The sequence below is a fragment of the Colossoma macropomum genome, unplaced genomic scaffold, assembly GCF_904425465.1.
Source record: "Colossoma macropomum unplaced genomic scaffold, Colossoma_macropomum, whole genome shotgun sequence".
In the NCBI taxonomy this organism is placed as follows: Eukaryota; Metazoa; Chordata; class Actinopteri; order Characiformes; family Serrasalmidae; genus Colossoma; species Colossoma macropomum.
In genome coordinates this window covers 20,750,224-20,767,806 of record NW_023494791.1, presented here as the reverse complement: position 1 = coordinate 20,767,806, position 17,583 = coordinate 20,750,224, and the positions used below count along the sequence as shown (strand labels likewise).

The following is a 17,583-nucleotide window of genomic DNA, read 5'->3' as shown; positions in this document are numbered from 1 at the left end:
ATGTATTTTATTCCTTTTCCCCTTATATGACGAAAGTGGTCACGTGATGTTGTTACTGCAGGAACTCGCCTGAGTCCCTGCTCACTGCCTCACCGCTGCTCTGCTCTTCATTCACGGTGGAGGAAAATATCCGAGCCTGACTCAGACAGGACACGACATGTCGCTCGGTTCGCTGTCGAAATGTCTTTGCCGAGCTCTGAGGACTAATAGTTACTTAATAAATTAAACCGGAGCAATGTTGACGCTTATCAAATTATAACCGTCACAGATTGCTCGATAGATAATGAGCTAACGTTAACGTTACCACAACTGTCGATGACAAGTCTGAACTGGCAGTTATCACTGGAACACGTTAGCTAGCCAGCTAACTACCTGGGTTCGCTGGCTTGATGAATTCTGTTCGCTGGCTTCTCGGGCCGAAGCTAGCTGTCTCTTCAGTGCTGAATAGTTACGTATTTTTGGGTTGAGTTGTCGGCGACATGGAGCTGTTTCAGGCAAAAGACCATTATATTCTTCAGAGCGGCGACAACGCGCTGTGGTGCAGCAGGAAGGACGGCTCTCTGAGCGTCAGACCCGGTGAGTTGATTCAGTGCTCGCACGTCAAGGATTAGGCTGCTGTTTTGTGTTTGAGCTGTATGTGCAGCTGGCTAGCTAACCCCTAGATTATGCCTGATGTCTAGCCTGCTAGCTAACTTCACATTTCAGCAAGCAAGCTTACTTGCTAGCTACAAAGTTAAAACATTAGAAATTCAAAGAAAGCTGGCCTTTGTACTCATTTGCCGTCTGTCTGTTCAGTTGTGTTGTGTTTATTGTGTAGAAGACCGCGCTGTCGTATTATGTACGCAGAAGTCGAGTAAACGATGAGTAAGTTAGCGTTAAATTAGTAGTCATGCACTCGGCTAGCTGGGAGCTCGGAGCATCCGCCTCGCGGTGTGAGCGTCCTACTTTCTAGACGGGGGAAGAGCTGGTAAAGTGAGATGCGTGCATCTCAAGGCAGATGTGTGAGAATTGGAAACCATGTTCAACAGCTGTGTCCAGGCGATCTATGATCGCTCAGTGCTTTACTGGGTCAGAGATTTGTCAAAAATGTCCACGTTATTTTACTGGAGTGTCCCATTTTAAGTGATGCTGTGAATAAAATACAATCATTAACATACAGATTGAGGATATTTTGCCTGTTGTCGTTTGCTGCAGATGTGGAATATATAAAGCAAATAGTGGGTATCTACACAAAAAGCTTCAGATTAGGCACGTCAAAGTCTCTCTCTGAAAAGAGGTCCAGTTTAGTGTTTCATCTTCAGTACAGCTGGAGTATTAAGCTGCGTGTGAGAAACACTAATCTGTGTAGTGCTGTGCCTTTGGAGGACTAGAGTTTGACACCCTGATAATGTCATCATTAGTATTAACAAATAGAGCAGCTTTAATCACATGTTAAGCTCTCAGTTGATGACTATTCAAAGTCTTGTTAAAGAAGAGGGCATAGGGTGCTGTATTTACATGTGGAAATCTGACATACACTGTCAGAAAAAAAGGTATTGTGCAGTTACATTTTTTGTTTATTAAGATGCAAACAATGTTTTAAAACAGAAAAATAAAAGAGAAAGACTGGAGACAAGACAGGGTGTGTGGAGTCAATGCAACTTCAATGAAATATGGTACAAGTTTTGTCCCTAATTAAAGGTACTGAAGATGTAACCTTGTGGATGCTGATGTAATCTGACTTAGATTAGTCTTCTTGCACAGAGACAATTTATAAATAAATAAATAAAATTCTTACTGAAAGACCTCAGTCAGTTAGAATTACTGAAATACACAGTAAGAATTACAAAAATACACATGCTTTTAAATGTTTTGCTTAATTGTGATATCATTGAGAGGCCTTTTTAAGATTTGTTTTCAAAGCTCTAGGCAGAGTTAATGGTCGGCTTTTTAGTTGTTGTTTTCTTACAACACCAGAATTGCTTCCCCATGTAAAGTAGTACAGTTTCCTTTTTTTGTAGTCATGCTTTTGAATATGTTGCTGTCTGTTGTGGCGTTCAGGTGGGTAACAGTGAGTTAGTGCAGTCTGCTGTGAGTGAGTGGTAGGGGGTCCTTTAGGACAAAGGATCTTTAAGATATGAATGAGTAGGCTATGGGGCTAGCTGGCCTTCGCCATGTGTGTGTGCAGCCAAGCTGAGCCGGTTAGGGTTGCAGCACTGTTCCATTATTTAATTGGAAAAGGGTTTCCACTGTTTGCATGGCTCATCGATACCAGCTCATTTAAAAGAATTCCATTTAAGTATGTATGTATATGATCTGTTGTACTGAAGTCAGAACATTCAGCAAGTTTGACATGAAAATAGTAATCATATCCACATGGTACATTAACTTATTTCTTACAACCTCAGATTTTTTCCTTAATTCTTTATTAAAATGCATAAGAATGCACTGGTTTAGACCATGGTATAGGTTTAAGTTACTTGCTGATACCAATATCCAATGAAAATGTGTCGTTGCTCTTTTAAATTAACTTTTAAACATGAAATACCTAGTTAACAAGTAAAATCAAATGAAGTAAATTTGTTTGTTCAAATCATTTAACTTGGCTTGCGTGAATACAGTAACATTTATTGTTAACGACAGCTGACACACATAAAGATGTGGTTTGGTTTTCTTAGCAGCTATCTTAACAAAGGTCATGGTGTTGTGCCTTAGCAATGTCTGCATTGTGTTTGACAAAATGACTCTTGGAAGAAGTTTAGAGCAGCATCAGCCCTTCTGCTTTGATGTTGGTTGGCAGAATTGAATGAGGCCAAAAAATAAAAGGAAAATCTGGCTGTATCTTTTGTAACATATATGTTGTTTTAGAGTAAAGAGCTAATAGAAATTGTCACAACTTCATCAAGATTGGTTGGAACAGTTTGCTGGTTTCCCATTTTGGTATCAGTAACAAAAATTAAGAACCACAGGTATACCATTTTTAAACTGAATGAAGTCAGGTTTGGACTCTGGGATTTTTGCCACAATAACGCTCTTGCAGACAAAAATGCAAGAATTATTTGGTAATGAGTTAAAATAAGTGGTCTTTGAACATTGAATGTGCCATCTTCTATGGTAGCCGATTTAGTCCCTTTGTGATCAGAGATGACCTATGACAGCTTAGTTCTGGCAGTCAGAAATGACTAAAAATACTTCTAAAAAGTAACCACTAGGAAGTTATGTGGAATGATGCATCTCTGTGTGTATGTATGTGTATGTGCGTTCGTGAGAGAGAGAGTGAGAGAACATGAGAGTGAAGATGCTAAAGATGATGATTCAGTGCACATAAAAATGATGTGCCTTGAAGTGGCCTAGCCAGCTACCACATAATGGACAGAAAAATTTGCCTGTTTACCTCAAGCCCACTTTAGAGAATGGGCACTCTATTTTGCCTTGTTTTCCGCAGTCAAAAAGACTCTAAACTCATGTTTTTTGTTCTTTTAAAGATGTAGTTTTATTTTTTTTATATATTTTGCTGAGAAATTTTGGAAGGCTCTGATGGATGACCCAAGCAGAAATCTTGCACTGTAGATCTGTCACCAAAAAATCTGTATTGTATAATCCGGCTTTCAGCACACGTAAACATGAATTATATCGTCTGCCGCAGAATCTGGGAAGATTTCATATGCAGCATCTCACGCAGTGTCACAGTAAACATTATAAGACCACTGTTATCAAACAGCAGGCTTTTTTCATAGGACACTTGAACAACAGTGGCTTTATTTGCATCTGTTGGCTGTTCTGTTCTTTGTTTCAGCAACGGACCTGCTACTAGCATGGAACCCTATATGTTTGGGACTTGTGGAAGGCGTTATTGGAAAAATACAACTTCATGCCGGTAAGTTATGCTCTTTCTTCTAAGAAACTGAATGGGGAATGGAAGTTGCTTTAATAAAAAGTGTGAAGACAGAACATTGTGGTGGACTAAAGGTCCTAAATCGATGACTTGGTCCTTCACTATCTATCATCCCTTTGTGTCTCAAGGTTCTGCTTTTTGAAGTGAAAGGTAGCTAGTGCTCAGTTCCACTGAAATCATCGCACTTTCGTATCACCACGTTCTGAGAAGTGAGCCTCAAGCCACATCCAACAAGTGTTAATTTTGAACTGTGTGTAGCGTGGCCTGAGTTTCTATTCCCAGTTTTGATGTGAGAATTGCACTCTGACTTAAGTCCATTGAAGTTGAATATATAATGCTGCTGATTCAAAACTCTTTAAATTAATCCAGCTGGTTTAGTTACTTTGGCAAAATAACTGGTTTCTGATTGCTTTAGTTCTCTTTCTGAGCACAATTTCTGGGCTTTGTGTTCTAAAGCCTTAACTAAACCACATTTAATTGTCTGTATAGTCATCAGTTGTGGTGAGAGCACTGCTCATAGGGATGACTCATCAGTGTTGGCTGGCTATCCCTTCCTGTAAGCAGGGAAATGTCCCGTCATGGTGTGAAGAATGTATGGAACTCTTTAGCCATGACGCACCCCTTTCCCTTTTCCCTCTGTTTAGACTTTCCTCTGGGCCTGATTCTGATCCGCCAGAAAGCACTGGTGGGCTTGTTGCCAGGAGACCACAAAGTGTACAAGATCACCAAGATAGCAGTCATTCCGCTCTCAGAAGAAGAACCACAGGATCTGGAGTTAGAGGTGAGAAACAAGGAGAATAATTAAGGCAATAAAAAAGTAAAAACATCTTTTAATGCCTTTTCTGTCTAAGTTTGATTAGGATGTTTATTGTCTTACATTGTCTTACGTAATTACATTTTCTATATTTCTAAATAGGAGTGAACGTTGGATGACATTATAGTGTTTCCATCTATTTCATTGCAAAAAATTTGCTTTGTAATTTTCTTTTCCTTCCTAATTTTGTTAGAAATCAGCAGTAGGATTCTTTCAGAACTCACAAGACTCTCCTCCTTTATTTCCTATTCATTAGTGATAGTCTGAATTATGCACAGATTAGAAGGCATTTGACTAGGAAGTCTCTGAAGTAGAGTAACATCCAATCAATATATGCTAGGTTATTTAGTGGATGAGAAGTAGTGTGTGTGTGTTTCAAAGGTCCTCCAGAGGAAGCGAGATGTTTCTAAGGTGTCAGTCTCTCAGGAGAGCCTCTTGGAATGAAAGAGATGGTTTACTCATGTAAGTGAAGCAGTTCGAGACCTGTAAGGAATAGTCGTTCTTTTGGTATGTTGTCAGCAATCTACAAACACATACCACAGAATGATTATTCTGATGTGTAGTAAGGATAGTTTTATTTCTGGATAGTGAGATATGCTTTGTTATTACTGGTGATGACAGCACATGGATTTTTCAGTGGGTTTGACAGTTACCTGTATGTTTGTATACCCCTTAGCATCCTGAGGCCAGTATATAAAGATATATGAAATGTTTTGTTAATGTTGTGTGGTTTGCTGTGTTCCATGTGCCATGTGGGTGGAAAAAGACATCTAAATTAGTTCCAATTGCAGGTAACAGTGTAAAAAAACAATTAAGTATTCAGATCTTAGATATTTACAAGGTTTATGCTACATACAAAGTCATACTTTTTAGGGTACTTTCCATTGGTAGGTGTACCAAACCTGTCCCCAACTTAATTTTGGGGGGGTTTAAATGCTATTTAATTTCTTTCAGAGTAAAGTTGAAACATTTAGTTTGATCATGAGTTAAAATAAAAAAACTTTATTCCAAGTAAATGCTGTTCTATGTTTTTTGTCTCTGTCGAATCACAAAGAGTTTCAGTCAATAAGCAGAGCCTTATTTTAGCCACACCCTGCATTTTAAAGCAGGAAGTGATACTGCATCTGTATCCCTCATGGCCACGTGGTGAGCAGTTAGATCCCATTGTTTTGAAATAAATGTTTCCCAGAGTCTGAAAATCAGTGTAACCTTGAGAATTGTTACTGCTGAAACACACATTTTCTGCAGTTTAATTAACTTTTTGTGTTTTAATAAAAAACATTATGATTTTATGTGTGTACAACTGTTCAAAGCTGCATTTGTCATATACTGGGTTACTCTCAAAATTAGCTAAAATTTTCATTACTAGAACAGTCACTGTCGAAACATTTGATAAGGTTTCAGTAGTGTTATGGTTGCTTTGGTAGGGACAGAATTGAATGTTTAATAATTTATTTTAATGAAATAAACAAAAATAAGACTTATAGTTACTTGAAGAAAAGGGATTTTAGCCTAAAGTCCAAAATCGGTTTGAACTCTGACTTCAACCCAGTTCGGTAGAATAATCCATATGTCAGTTTTACTGATACACGTGCTGTCAGCATGGTTTTACTTCTGTTTCTCTTTTTATTCCCTTTTAGCTTTGCAAGAAGCACCACTTTGGGATAAATAAACCAGAGAAAATCACTCAGTCTCCAGAGGACTCCAAGTTCCTGTTGAAGACTTTGAGTCAAATCAAGTCTAATGTTGCTGTTCCCATCAAGAAAAAGGTTGGTAGCTAAGTACTCCATTCATAAACACCTTTATACTAAACTAAGGTCAGTTATTTAATTAGTTAATTTGTAGAAAACGTGCTGGTGGTAATGTTTGTATTAGTATTACAGGAACTTCACTTTCATCTGTTTGTTTTTCAGGTCAAAGAGAATAAAGAAAAGGAACGACTGGAAAAGAGACTGCTTGATGAGTTGTATAAGATATTCATGGACTCTGATTCCTTTTACTACAGCCCCACCTATGACCTTACAAATAGCGTCCAGAGACAGGGAGCATTAGAGAAGTCAGATCTGCCACTGTGGAGACAGGTGAGGTGAAGCTCTATACCAGAGAACAACAGGATGTTTTGTAAAGCAGTGGTGGAAGGAGTACCGATACGATGTACCCAACTAGCATGGAAGTATATCTTAGTTTCAAGCTACTTGAGGTTATGGTGGAGACCAGTGTGTAATGTTAAACTTTTGCAGAATCATTAAAAGGTGGAGTATTTCATTTATGTAAAAATCATTTTAATGTTATATTGTTATAATGAATTACATACTTGTTTTTACCAAAGCTGGGAGTAAATACTGACTGTGTGCTATTTAATGCCTGTGCTTAATGCTTGTCTTATTTTTGCTGCTAACATGGCTGCCATTGTTTGTGCTTAGAGACAGAGAAAAGACACATTTGTTTATTTTTGAAGAAATTGTGATTCCCTTCCATTTGATGAAGGAAATAAAAACCCCAAAAACAAATAATTTTAGAAAAACAATGTTTTACTAATGTTTAACTATTATTTCCTTTGGGTACATTTTACAGCACTCAACAAAGTGTCTAAAGAGCAGGTTTTGCGTGAATAATAAATTATGTTGAAATAATCACATGCTTTCTTATCAAACAATAACTAAATTTTTTGGCCTAACTCATAATTTTGACTTAAGTCATGATTTTAACCCGGTCAGTCACAGTTTGAACCAGCATCAGAGAAAGATAAAAAAAATTCCCTAACTTATCAGAAAGGGCTTTTATACATGTCTACAGAAAGCCTGTGAGCCAGCACATTGTTACTTTGCGCTGATCATATGTCAATTGGGTATGTGTTCATTTGCATGAAAGTTCTTCCTTGATAAGATGCTAAACTGGCCACTTCCACAAGTGCAAAGTGTCGGTAGACTGTCAGTAATTAGTGCCCTAGTAACTACTAAAAACACATATTTGAGTCTAGAACAGGATTGTTTTTTCTACTGAAGGATGATGATATTTTTACTTTTTCTGTAGGTGGATGACAGATTCTTCTGGAACAAATACATGATACAGGACCTAATTGACCTGCAGGTGAGAAATGTCACATTTAAATGTATGCCTGTTAACTTTTAACTATATTTAATCAGTCCTTGACTGTGAACAATAGATAGCCAATCTTTGAATGTACTGTTTTGCAGGTTTCTCAGGTAGACTTCTGGGTAATCCCCATAATCCAGGGCTTTGTACAAGTGGAGGAGCTGGTGGTGAACTATAATGAAAGTTCAGATGAGGAGAGGAGCAGCCCTGACACTCCACCGCAGGAGCACACCTGTGTGGATGACATCCACCCCCGCTTCACAGTGGCGCTCATTTCTAGACGGAGCCGCCACCGTGCTGGTAAAAAAAGGTTTAACTGTGTTTTAAGACTTGGGGTTCTTGATTGTCTAGGACTGTAAGGTGATCATGAGTAATCTGACCTTTCCCATTAAAGGCATGCGCTACAAACGCAGAGGAGTGGATGCTGAAGGACATGTGGCCAACTATGTGGAGACAGAGCAGCTAATCCACGTGCATAGTCACACGCTGTCATTTGTGCAGACACGAGGGTCTGTCCCTGTGTTTTGGAGCCAAGCTGGGTACCGCTACAATCCCAGACCTCGTCTAGAGAAAGGTAGGGTTTGGCAATTCAAGTCACTAGCCTTATCGTGAAAAAGACTATGGAGAAATCTGTTGTAATGTTGGGAGAGACGAAGAGGCAGGATGACAGAACACTCTGAACAAACTGAAACATAAAGAAAACCAAAGACAGATGGACATGAAGAAAATAGAAAACTAATGAGAGGAAACCAAAACAGGGCCTGAGAGAAGCAAACACAAAGCACACAAGCAGGGGTATTGATACATGTGGAACAGACTACAGACAACAGACAGGTAAGACAGATAAGAACAAGGCAGGACCAGGGATGAGGCAAAGACCGAAACAACAACATAAGCACATGGCAAAGAAAACAAAGTCTGAAACAGAGAAAGACAAGGACAGGCCTTCTATAACTATATGGCTTCATAAGTCAAATGAGCAGAACACTTCAGATTTATTTAAGAGTGTCAGCTCTTTATTTGTGGCCACAGTAAGATGTAGAGTGGCTATTTTTGTGTGACCGCAGTGAGATGTAGAGAGGCTATTTTTGTAGCATCACTGTTGACGAAAGCAGTTACTCTGCTTTGGGTTTTTTTTAACCCTTTGTTAACCCTTAAGCCATTTTTGTGATATTTGTTTTGCAGGAGAGAAAGAAACAATTCCATATTTTGCTCTGCACTTTGATCAGCAACTTAAGATTTATAAGAAGCAGGTAAGCTTGGCCAAAATATAATGGTATTGTTGTAAGTGGTTGTAAGGAGTGAGGATAAAGTAATTCTCTGAGTTTCCTTATTTATTATACACTTATTCTTAGCAAAACCATTTTATTCCTTTATTAAGCAAAATGTGAATGTTTTTTCAGGCTGTTGTTTTGATGTGTAAGTTTAAGTGACAGTGAACCCTCAGACCATTTTTTTCAGTTTTTGTTGTTTGAATTCAGAGAGTAAATGTCACATCTGACCTATGTTATGGACGGGTAAGTAAGCATTGGTAAACACTTACAATGATATGTAACTCTATTTATTTCATCAGGTCATCATCAATCTAGTGGACCAGAATGGGCGCGAGAAACTGATTGGTGATGCATACCTTAAACAAGTGCTGCTCTACAACAATCCCAACTTAACATACGTCTCATTTGATTTCCATGAGCATTGGTGAGAACACTGCTGTACTGCATTTGACCATGGCATATGAAGAAAGAGTATCCCACAAATATATATATATATATATATATATATATATATATATATATATATAAATACTTTAATAGGATCTTAAAATATAATGATTAAAATAAAGGAAAAAGTAAAAAAGTATAGCATGCCAATAAAATAAACCTGTATAAAAACACAACAGTATGTAACAGATTTGAGCAATCTTATCATTTCACTCTAAGTATAAAGTGAATATCAGTTTCAGAGTTTGCTACATTCAGTAGTTGAGTATTTGTCAGCTTTGCTAGTGTTTTGTTCTGTTCCTGCCATTGTTCTGTTGATAATGATGAAATTTACTGGCTTTCTGATTTCTACCGAGAACAGCAGTATTTAGACATGTCTTTGGTTCACTTAATACATTGTTGAGTACTCTGGAACAGAGTAAAATGGTCTTCAGCTGAAGATCTCCTTTAATGCATTTGTTTAAATAAAGGAGCGCAGGAATGTGGGACAGTAATGTGTCTTCTTTTTCCTCAGCCGAGGAATGAAGTTTGAGAATGTGCAGACACTCACTGACGCCATCTCTGACATCATCACAGATATGCGCTGGGGCTGGTGGGTACTCAGGCTTAACACGTTAAAATCCACTTGCATGGATCACTGTATCTACCTCTTAAAAGATGTAGAGTGTTTTAATATGTTAACCACTAAGCAGATTAAGCACAGCATTGTGTACTGCTAATAGGGTGGACCAAGCAGGAGTCATCTGTACTCAAGATGGCATTTTCCGGGTCAACTGCATGGATTGCCTAGACAGGACCAACGTAGTTCAAGCTGCTATCGCTCGTGTGGTCATGGAAAAGCAGGTATGCAAAACTACCACTGTATTATGAAGCTTTTATGAGCCCTATCTAAGTCCTAGATTAACTGCCATAATGTGCAAAGTTGTGCTGGTGATTGTACTGAACTTTGTTACTCAACATGAAAGTACTTTGCTCTTGTTCTAGTTGAAGAAATTGGGGGTGATGCCCCCTGAACAGCCACTGCCCCTCAAATGTTATAGGATCTACCAGGTGATGTGGGCTAATAACGGTGACACAATCAGCCGCCAGTATGCTGGTACAGCTGCCCTAAAGGTAATTTACAGGGTCAACTGGATGCCATTCAGTATAATCTGTCTATATAATGTAAATAATACAAATGAAATTGATGCAGTTACTTTTACAAACTGCACAAAAGCCATGTTGTCTACCCTGACAGTAGCAGTTGTGTGGCTGGCTTGATGTAAAAACAAAGCTCTTTTTCATTTGCCTTGTCTTTTTTCATAGAAATGTGACTTGACTACAGCGTAGCATTGCCTCGTTTGTGAAGTTAACATTTTTTTCATTGTGGTTTTGTATTAAATTTAAATTTTATTTAATATTTCAGCAATAATCTAATTCAGATGTTTATGGTATTGTAGTTTACTTTTTGCATTACTTTCCATTACTTTATGAAACTAGCAATGACTAATTGTTGGTAGCTTATTTGTGTGAAGTCATTCCGCTGTTAAAATTTCTGTGTAGGGGGATTTCACACGGACAGGAGAGCGAAAACTGGCTGGAGTGATGAAAGATGGTGTGAACTCAGCTAATCGTTACTATCTGAACCGCTTCCGTGATGCATACAGACAGGCTGTCATCGGTGAGTATAAAAATTACACCTAGCTTGGCTGCCTTTGCTGAATGTCCCTATTGAACAATACTATGCTTATTCATTTCTGATTTAGTCAGTTGTTGTTTTTTCCTTTTTGTCTGCAGACCTCATGATGGGTCTCCCTGTGACAGAAGACTTGTATTCCATCTTTAGCAAAGAGAAGGAGCATGAGGAGAAAGAGAAGGAGAGTCAGAGGGGAGCACAGGAGCAGGTCAGCCTCCTTCTACAGACATACATGCAGCTCCTGCTGCCAGATGATGAGAAGTTCCATGGTGGCTGGGCTCTCATTGACTGTGACCCCAGGTAAGACTGGTCCACTTTGAGAATCTTTACTTTTTGTTCATACTTGGCCTGACCGTGTATTGGAAAAATTGTACAGTAGACAACTAGAGTTAGGTGGGTGTTCTGCAAAAGAGACAGAGCTAGGGTTTATATCTTGTTTTTGTTAAAACCTCACTATTTGCAAACACACTTGCAAACTTGCTAATAGAAAAAAATCAGTTTGTTTGTAAATAACTTTGACCAAAATGAGACCCTGGAGGAATCAGATCTTTACTGAATGCCAATGTAAATACATTTTGTGTACTCTTCCTCTTTCAGTTTATTGTCAAGGGCACACAGGTACTTGTATAAATGTATTTCCAGTATTTATGGTCTTTTAACAACTGTCTTGGGTGAGGGAGTTTCCTTGAATCTTTGAGCATCTAAGTGGTCTTAATGATGTTAAATGCTAAATCACTTTGTAAGCTTAACAGCTGCTGGCCAGGGTGGTTGGAATTTGATCTGTGCTCATGGTCAAACCATATTATGACATGAGATTCTTATTAAATTGAGTTTTCACACACAGTTTACCACAGTATATCCATTTGTGTGAAATGTTTCTCAGGTCAGAATGTGGTCATATTAACTTCCAGTTGGTTCTTCTGGTATTGAATGGCAATTTATGAAATACATTTAATTGTGATGAAACATGCAATATGATTTTCCCTTTACACTATTCTTTTTGTCTTGGTTCTAAATAGTCTTATTGATGCAACGCACAAAGATGTGGATGTTCTTTTACTGCTGTCCAACTGTGCATATTATGTTGCTTAGTAAGTGCCTAAATGATCTCTTTTATATATATATATATATTTAATTTTGTATAAATTTATATTTGACAAAGAATCTTTTCTTGCATACCTTACATGTCTTTTTTTCATTTCAGCTATGACGAGGAAGCAGATAGAGTTAATCAGTACCAGCGCCTCAGTTTAGAGGGTTTGGAAAAGATTGAAATAGGTAGGTAGTTCTGTGTTTTCTGTGTGGAGTCAAAGGGACCAGTGGTGGTATTTAATCATGATTTAGTCATTCCACTGATGTTATGGTATTGTGATGTTTTTTTCTTTAGGGCCAGAGCCCACTCTGTTTGGCAAACCCAAATACTGCTGCATGCGATTGCATTACAAAAATGAGGAGACGAGTGGTTACTTCCACACCCTGAGAGCTGTCACACGGAACCCAGAGGATGATGGAAAAGGTACAAGACTATGAAGTGTTCCTGGCTTGTGTTTCGATTTAGATTGTACCTTAATTTAGATGTTTGGCACAATTACATATGTTGTGATTGTGTTTGTAATAATTATTTATTTTCTGAGATGAATTAGATAGAATGATATGTTTATTTATATTTCAGACACACTGCAATGCATAGCAGAAATGCTTCGCATAACAAAACAAGCTATGGGACCTGACCTGCCAGTCATAGAGAAGAAGTTGGAAAGGTAAGCAGATTTTCTTCATCTAACAGTTCTGGAATAATGCCAACAGCAGTCTGACAACTTCTTCACTTGTACTTTTGCTTTTCATTTTTTTAGGAAGCACAGTAAGCCGCACGAGGACATCATGGGCATACAAGGAAAAGCCACTGAGCAAATTCTTGGCTCAGGTTTGGCTCAGGGCAAAAGTTTCCTCATGAACAAGTTCTCATCCTTAAATCAGAAAGTAAAGCAGACAAAAACTAATGTCAACATTGGAAACTTCAAGCCTCTTGGTCGACTAGGTACCTTTTCCAAGCCAGAGGTAAAAGTGAACTTCTTAAAGCCCAACATGCGTGTGAACCTCTGGAAATCAGACAGTAGTTTAGAGACTTCTGATGGAAACACAGGCTCAGTAGCCATAAGAACCTTTGTGATGACCGTTCAGATGCGGGGCACACCTCTGACTCTGACTCTTATAACTCAGATGAGCAGCCATGCTCAGGCTCCCTGGAAAACATAGACTATGTGCTCCCCAGCTGTGGAATTGTGGCATCTGCACCTCGACTTGGCAGCCGCTCTCAGTCCATTGGAAGTGTTGAACTTGCTGTGCCCTCTGTTATTCGTGTCACTGGCTGTGAGAACAAAGTAGAGGACAGTTTATCGGTTGGACCAAACGCCCAATCCCCAGGGGCAGCCTCAGAAGCAGAGGAAGCCATTTTGATTGACTTTGGGACACCTATCGATGCTTACTGTCAGCAGTTTGTCCAAGATGCCCAGATCAAACCAATAGAAGTGTTTGAGGAACGTCCGGTACTGCCACCAAACCCACTGGCATCTCAGGGTCCTGCGTCGACGTCAGGCTCAAAGCCAGATTCAGGCTCAGCCTCCCAGCAGCAGCAACTCCCTCGTCCGTCTCAACTTGATGTAGAGCCTTCAGTTCCAGGGGGAAACCTCCTCACTGTCCACCCACCAGGCTCTGCTGCATCAGGCGGCTCACAGAAGAGCCTTAGCTCCCATGTGGAAGGCAGTCTAGGGCCTTCCCCAGCAGAAAGCAATGGAAGTCGTGTTGTATCTCCCTTTGCTAAGATCAAGAGCTCCATGGTGCAGGTGGCTAGCATGACCCAGGCAGGACTCACACAAGGTATCAGCTTTGCTGTGGCAAAAGTTCAGAAAAGTCCAGAGCCAGAAGCTGTCAATGAAGTCCAAGAGAGCGAGTTGCGAGCGATGTTTACACAGTGCCAGACTAGAATCATTCAGATATAGAATGTTTGTTTGGCCTCATGCAGATGTATCTTTAGTGTAGAATGTGACTTCCAGCACAGTAGCAGTAGCATAAGCTTGCACAGTATGTGTACAGAGTCAACTAACATCCTTACTCCTTATTTCTCCACTAGTTAATCTAACTGATGTTTACAGCTAGTGTTGTGTAGTGTATAGTACACCTAAGCTGAACCTGACTGTGCCCTTATAAAATCCTTAATATTCATTACTTTACATTACTGGTTTTGCATGTTGAGAAACTGGTTGGTCTTGAGTAGATTGAGATAAGGAGGTTTTATTGCATGTCAAGAGACAAGACCTAATATTGTCACGTGCGACACCTGCTGTGCAGTAGAGTTCTTTGCATAAATTGAGTGTTGTAGCCGTAGCTAAAACCTGTAGTAAAATAGCCGGATTCTAATATCTATTCAATGGGCAGCTCAGTAATAGATAGCAGAAAAAGAGGAAAGTAAACATAAAGTCACATATAGTTAAAGAAATATCTTTGTTGTGGTGTATGTTAATAGAAATGTACCAAAGTAGCTACAGAATACATTTATAATCTCTGGTTAAATAATACTGTCCAGTATGTAATTAGCATATTATAAAAGTACTGTATACTGAGTCTTCTGAAGTTGAACCCTCCATTTAATATATTTAGACAGAGGAAATATATTTACGTAAGTTTGTTTATCGTGATAAATGAGAAAAACGCCACTTCAGATAGACACTTGAAACACCTCAGAGTCGTTACTGACATTTCTTTATGCATTAGCGGTTGAATTAGAAATATCGTGCTTAAAGGTACAATGAGTAGAAATTCCGTTAAAACTTGACTAACAATTAAGACGAGCCGCTATTTGTTGGTAGTAAGTATGAAGTGGAATGGTAGATGCAACGTGAAGGCTTAAATCAGTTTACGAGCTGGAAAACTGCCTTTCTTTTCTACCATGGTTTAGGTGAAATTGTGCAGTGCTAAATACGCTACATCGTGCTAACTTCAATTCCTGTTTGACAAAAGATGTAACCATCAGCAACATAGCAACTTGTGACTTAAGAAAATTGCAAAACTATTACTTATTGTACCTTTAACCTTCTTATCACATTGCATTAAGTGGGGAAACTATATTTATTAAATACATTTTATTTCTAGATTGTACAAGTGACCTGTTTATTTTTTCCTAGAAATGCATTAGGGTAATGGAAAGTGGTCAGTGTCTTAAAATGTCCTTGTGTAAAATGTTCTGTTCATCCAAAGGGGTAAAGTCTATCTGCAAAAAAGACCTGCATCAAATGCTTGCCTTAGTATTTCTGTGATAAATACATTTTTGCATTTAAACATGGAAATTGAATCAAAAATAAGTAACTGGATGTATATATGAATATACTCAACAATACCATAACTTCTTAAGGAGGTATTTGATGCAGGTCAGATGCAAGGAACCCTGGCCAAACATAAAAAAACACTGTAAAATGCTTTTTGCACTCTTAAGTATCAAGAGTAAGCCTTATCAGAATATTAAGTGCAGGTATTTTTGACAAATCTACCTTCATATTAAATGTCGATAACTGTTTTCATTCAGGTTATATTTTGCTGTGTTTGTGGTGTAGTAAATTCAGATTTATGCCACGTCAATAATATGTTCATTGATATTTTGATGCTCAGGCTTGAGATCTGACCATTATAGTGCTTTTGTTGATATGAACTTAAGTGAGTGAGAACTATTTGAGATACTTCAGCTTAAAAGTACCATACTTAACTGTCATGCCACTTTAATGATGCATTTATTGACTTGATAAAGGAGGTTATGTTATAAAGTTTGATAATCATTGGCTTTAGTATGACATGTATTAGAAGAGGCTAGTATGTTGCATGTGATCATTCACAGTAAATACTGCCTCTTAGTCAATAGGCTTTATAGCCCAAAGAAGGCCATGATGACTTAAAAGACTAAGAATACATTTTGCCTTAAAGGCCAGCCTCCTGTACAACATAAAAACCATCACTGGTAATTTTGCTTTGCTCAGCTATATTGCTCCCTTATAAAACTGAATCATTGGAGGTGAACCTAACGGTAGCTTACAATTAGATAACCCATTAATCCTGATTTATTGCATTCCTTTGCCATGTAGCATAGCGCAATCTGGGTTTATATGTAAACTTGGAACCAAAAATTAGCCAGGAATATACGAGACATGAGGTTCACTTGATCAAGGAGCCTGCTTCATGGTCATCTCAAGCCTGAGACACCAATATTTCACAGGAGGCTGGAAGGGTCTCTTTCTTATGAACCACATATTTTAAACTGATTTTTTTTTTGTTTTCTGCTCAGTTGCTCCATGAGGCTTATTATTCATATATTCTTTTACTTACTGTGTAAGTAAACTTAATCTACTCCTCGCTTCCATAATACCTGAGAGCTGGTACTTCATTCTGCTGTCTGCTGACATCGGCACAGTTTAAACTTTTTAACGTGGTTATAATGCCATTTTGATTATATGTATGTTGGGTAAATGGGTTTGGGTTGTAGGTTGAGTTCCTTTTTTAAGTGTTTGAGATGGCATGCACTGGACTGAAGGTTATTCTAGAACATTCATACAAGGAAGTGGTACATACATTTAAAATCTTCCAAGGAACTTTACTGTGTAAGTAAACATTCCTCTTGCTGTAGGTGTTCAGCCCCCCCCTCCCCTTTTTTCTTGTATGTATTTCATTTATTGTTTTTTTCTATGCATAAGGACTTGCACCTTTCCTTGTTTTCTTCCCCAAAGTTGAAGTTGAAAAAGGACAATTATTTGACACAAAGTGCTTTTGAAACCTCATTTTATTTGCCATCATCACTTAACTGACATGTCTGATATACTGAAATATTGTTTTTTTCTCTCTGAAAATGTTTTCAATCATGTAGTGTTAAGTGTATTTATTGCACAGCATTTAAGCACACTTTCCAGTATCTTCCCATGTCTGTGTGAATGGTGACCTCTTCCACACAAGTTTGTGAGATGTTTCCATCTAATGTTTCCAGAATTTTATTGTATAATAGCCTATTTATTCTAAAACCTTCATAGTCTTAATTCCCTGTGTTTGCTAATAACATTAACAACTGTGTAAAACTGCTGTATTTTATGTTATGGGACATATCTGGGAGGCTCTTTAAGTAAATAATTCAAAGGAAATTTATTTTGGATGATGTGGATTTGTACATGGGTCCTTTATAGGTTCTAGACACAAATAGTGATATTCTTTCAAATGTATTTATTCCCCTAGGTTTTTACAAAAGTTTTGCATTATTTCTTTTTAGAACATAAGGCACACCTACAGTGTAATGTTCTTCTTTCTCAGATGTGCCAGCATAATGGTTTATTAGGAAGACACACATGTTGAGTGCATGGGGTTGAGAACCAGT

The 17,583-nt window shown here is 38.3% G+C and overlaps 1 protein-coding gene across 1 annotated transcript; it reads left to right on the top strand.

Annotated features, from left to right (window-relative positions):
• The first annotated feature begins 479 nt into the window (after positions 1-479).
• Positions 480-17,357, top strand: inpp5f (inositol polyphosphate-5-phosphatase F). Its single transcript, XM_036574315.1, is given in 21 exon segments — positions 480-576; positions 3,776-3,856; positions 4,519-4,655; positions 6,329-6,457; positions 6,602-6,769; positions 7,722-7,778; positions 7,886-8,084; positions 8,179-8,358; positions 8,970-9,037; positions 9,358-9,482; positions 10,020-10,097; positions 10,228-10,348; positions 10,490-10,618; positions 11,048-11,165; positions 11,282-11,480; positions 12,200-12,271; positions 12,385-12,458; positions 12,568-12,696; positions 12,853-12,940; positions 13,034-13,326; positions 13,329-17,357. Coding segments are annotated over 21 exon segments (3,393 nt in total). The 3' UTR covers positions 14,180-17,357.
• Positions 17,358-17,583: the final 226 nt, after the last annotated feature.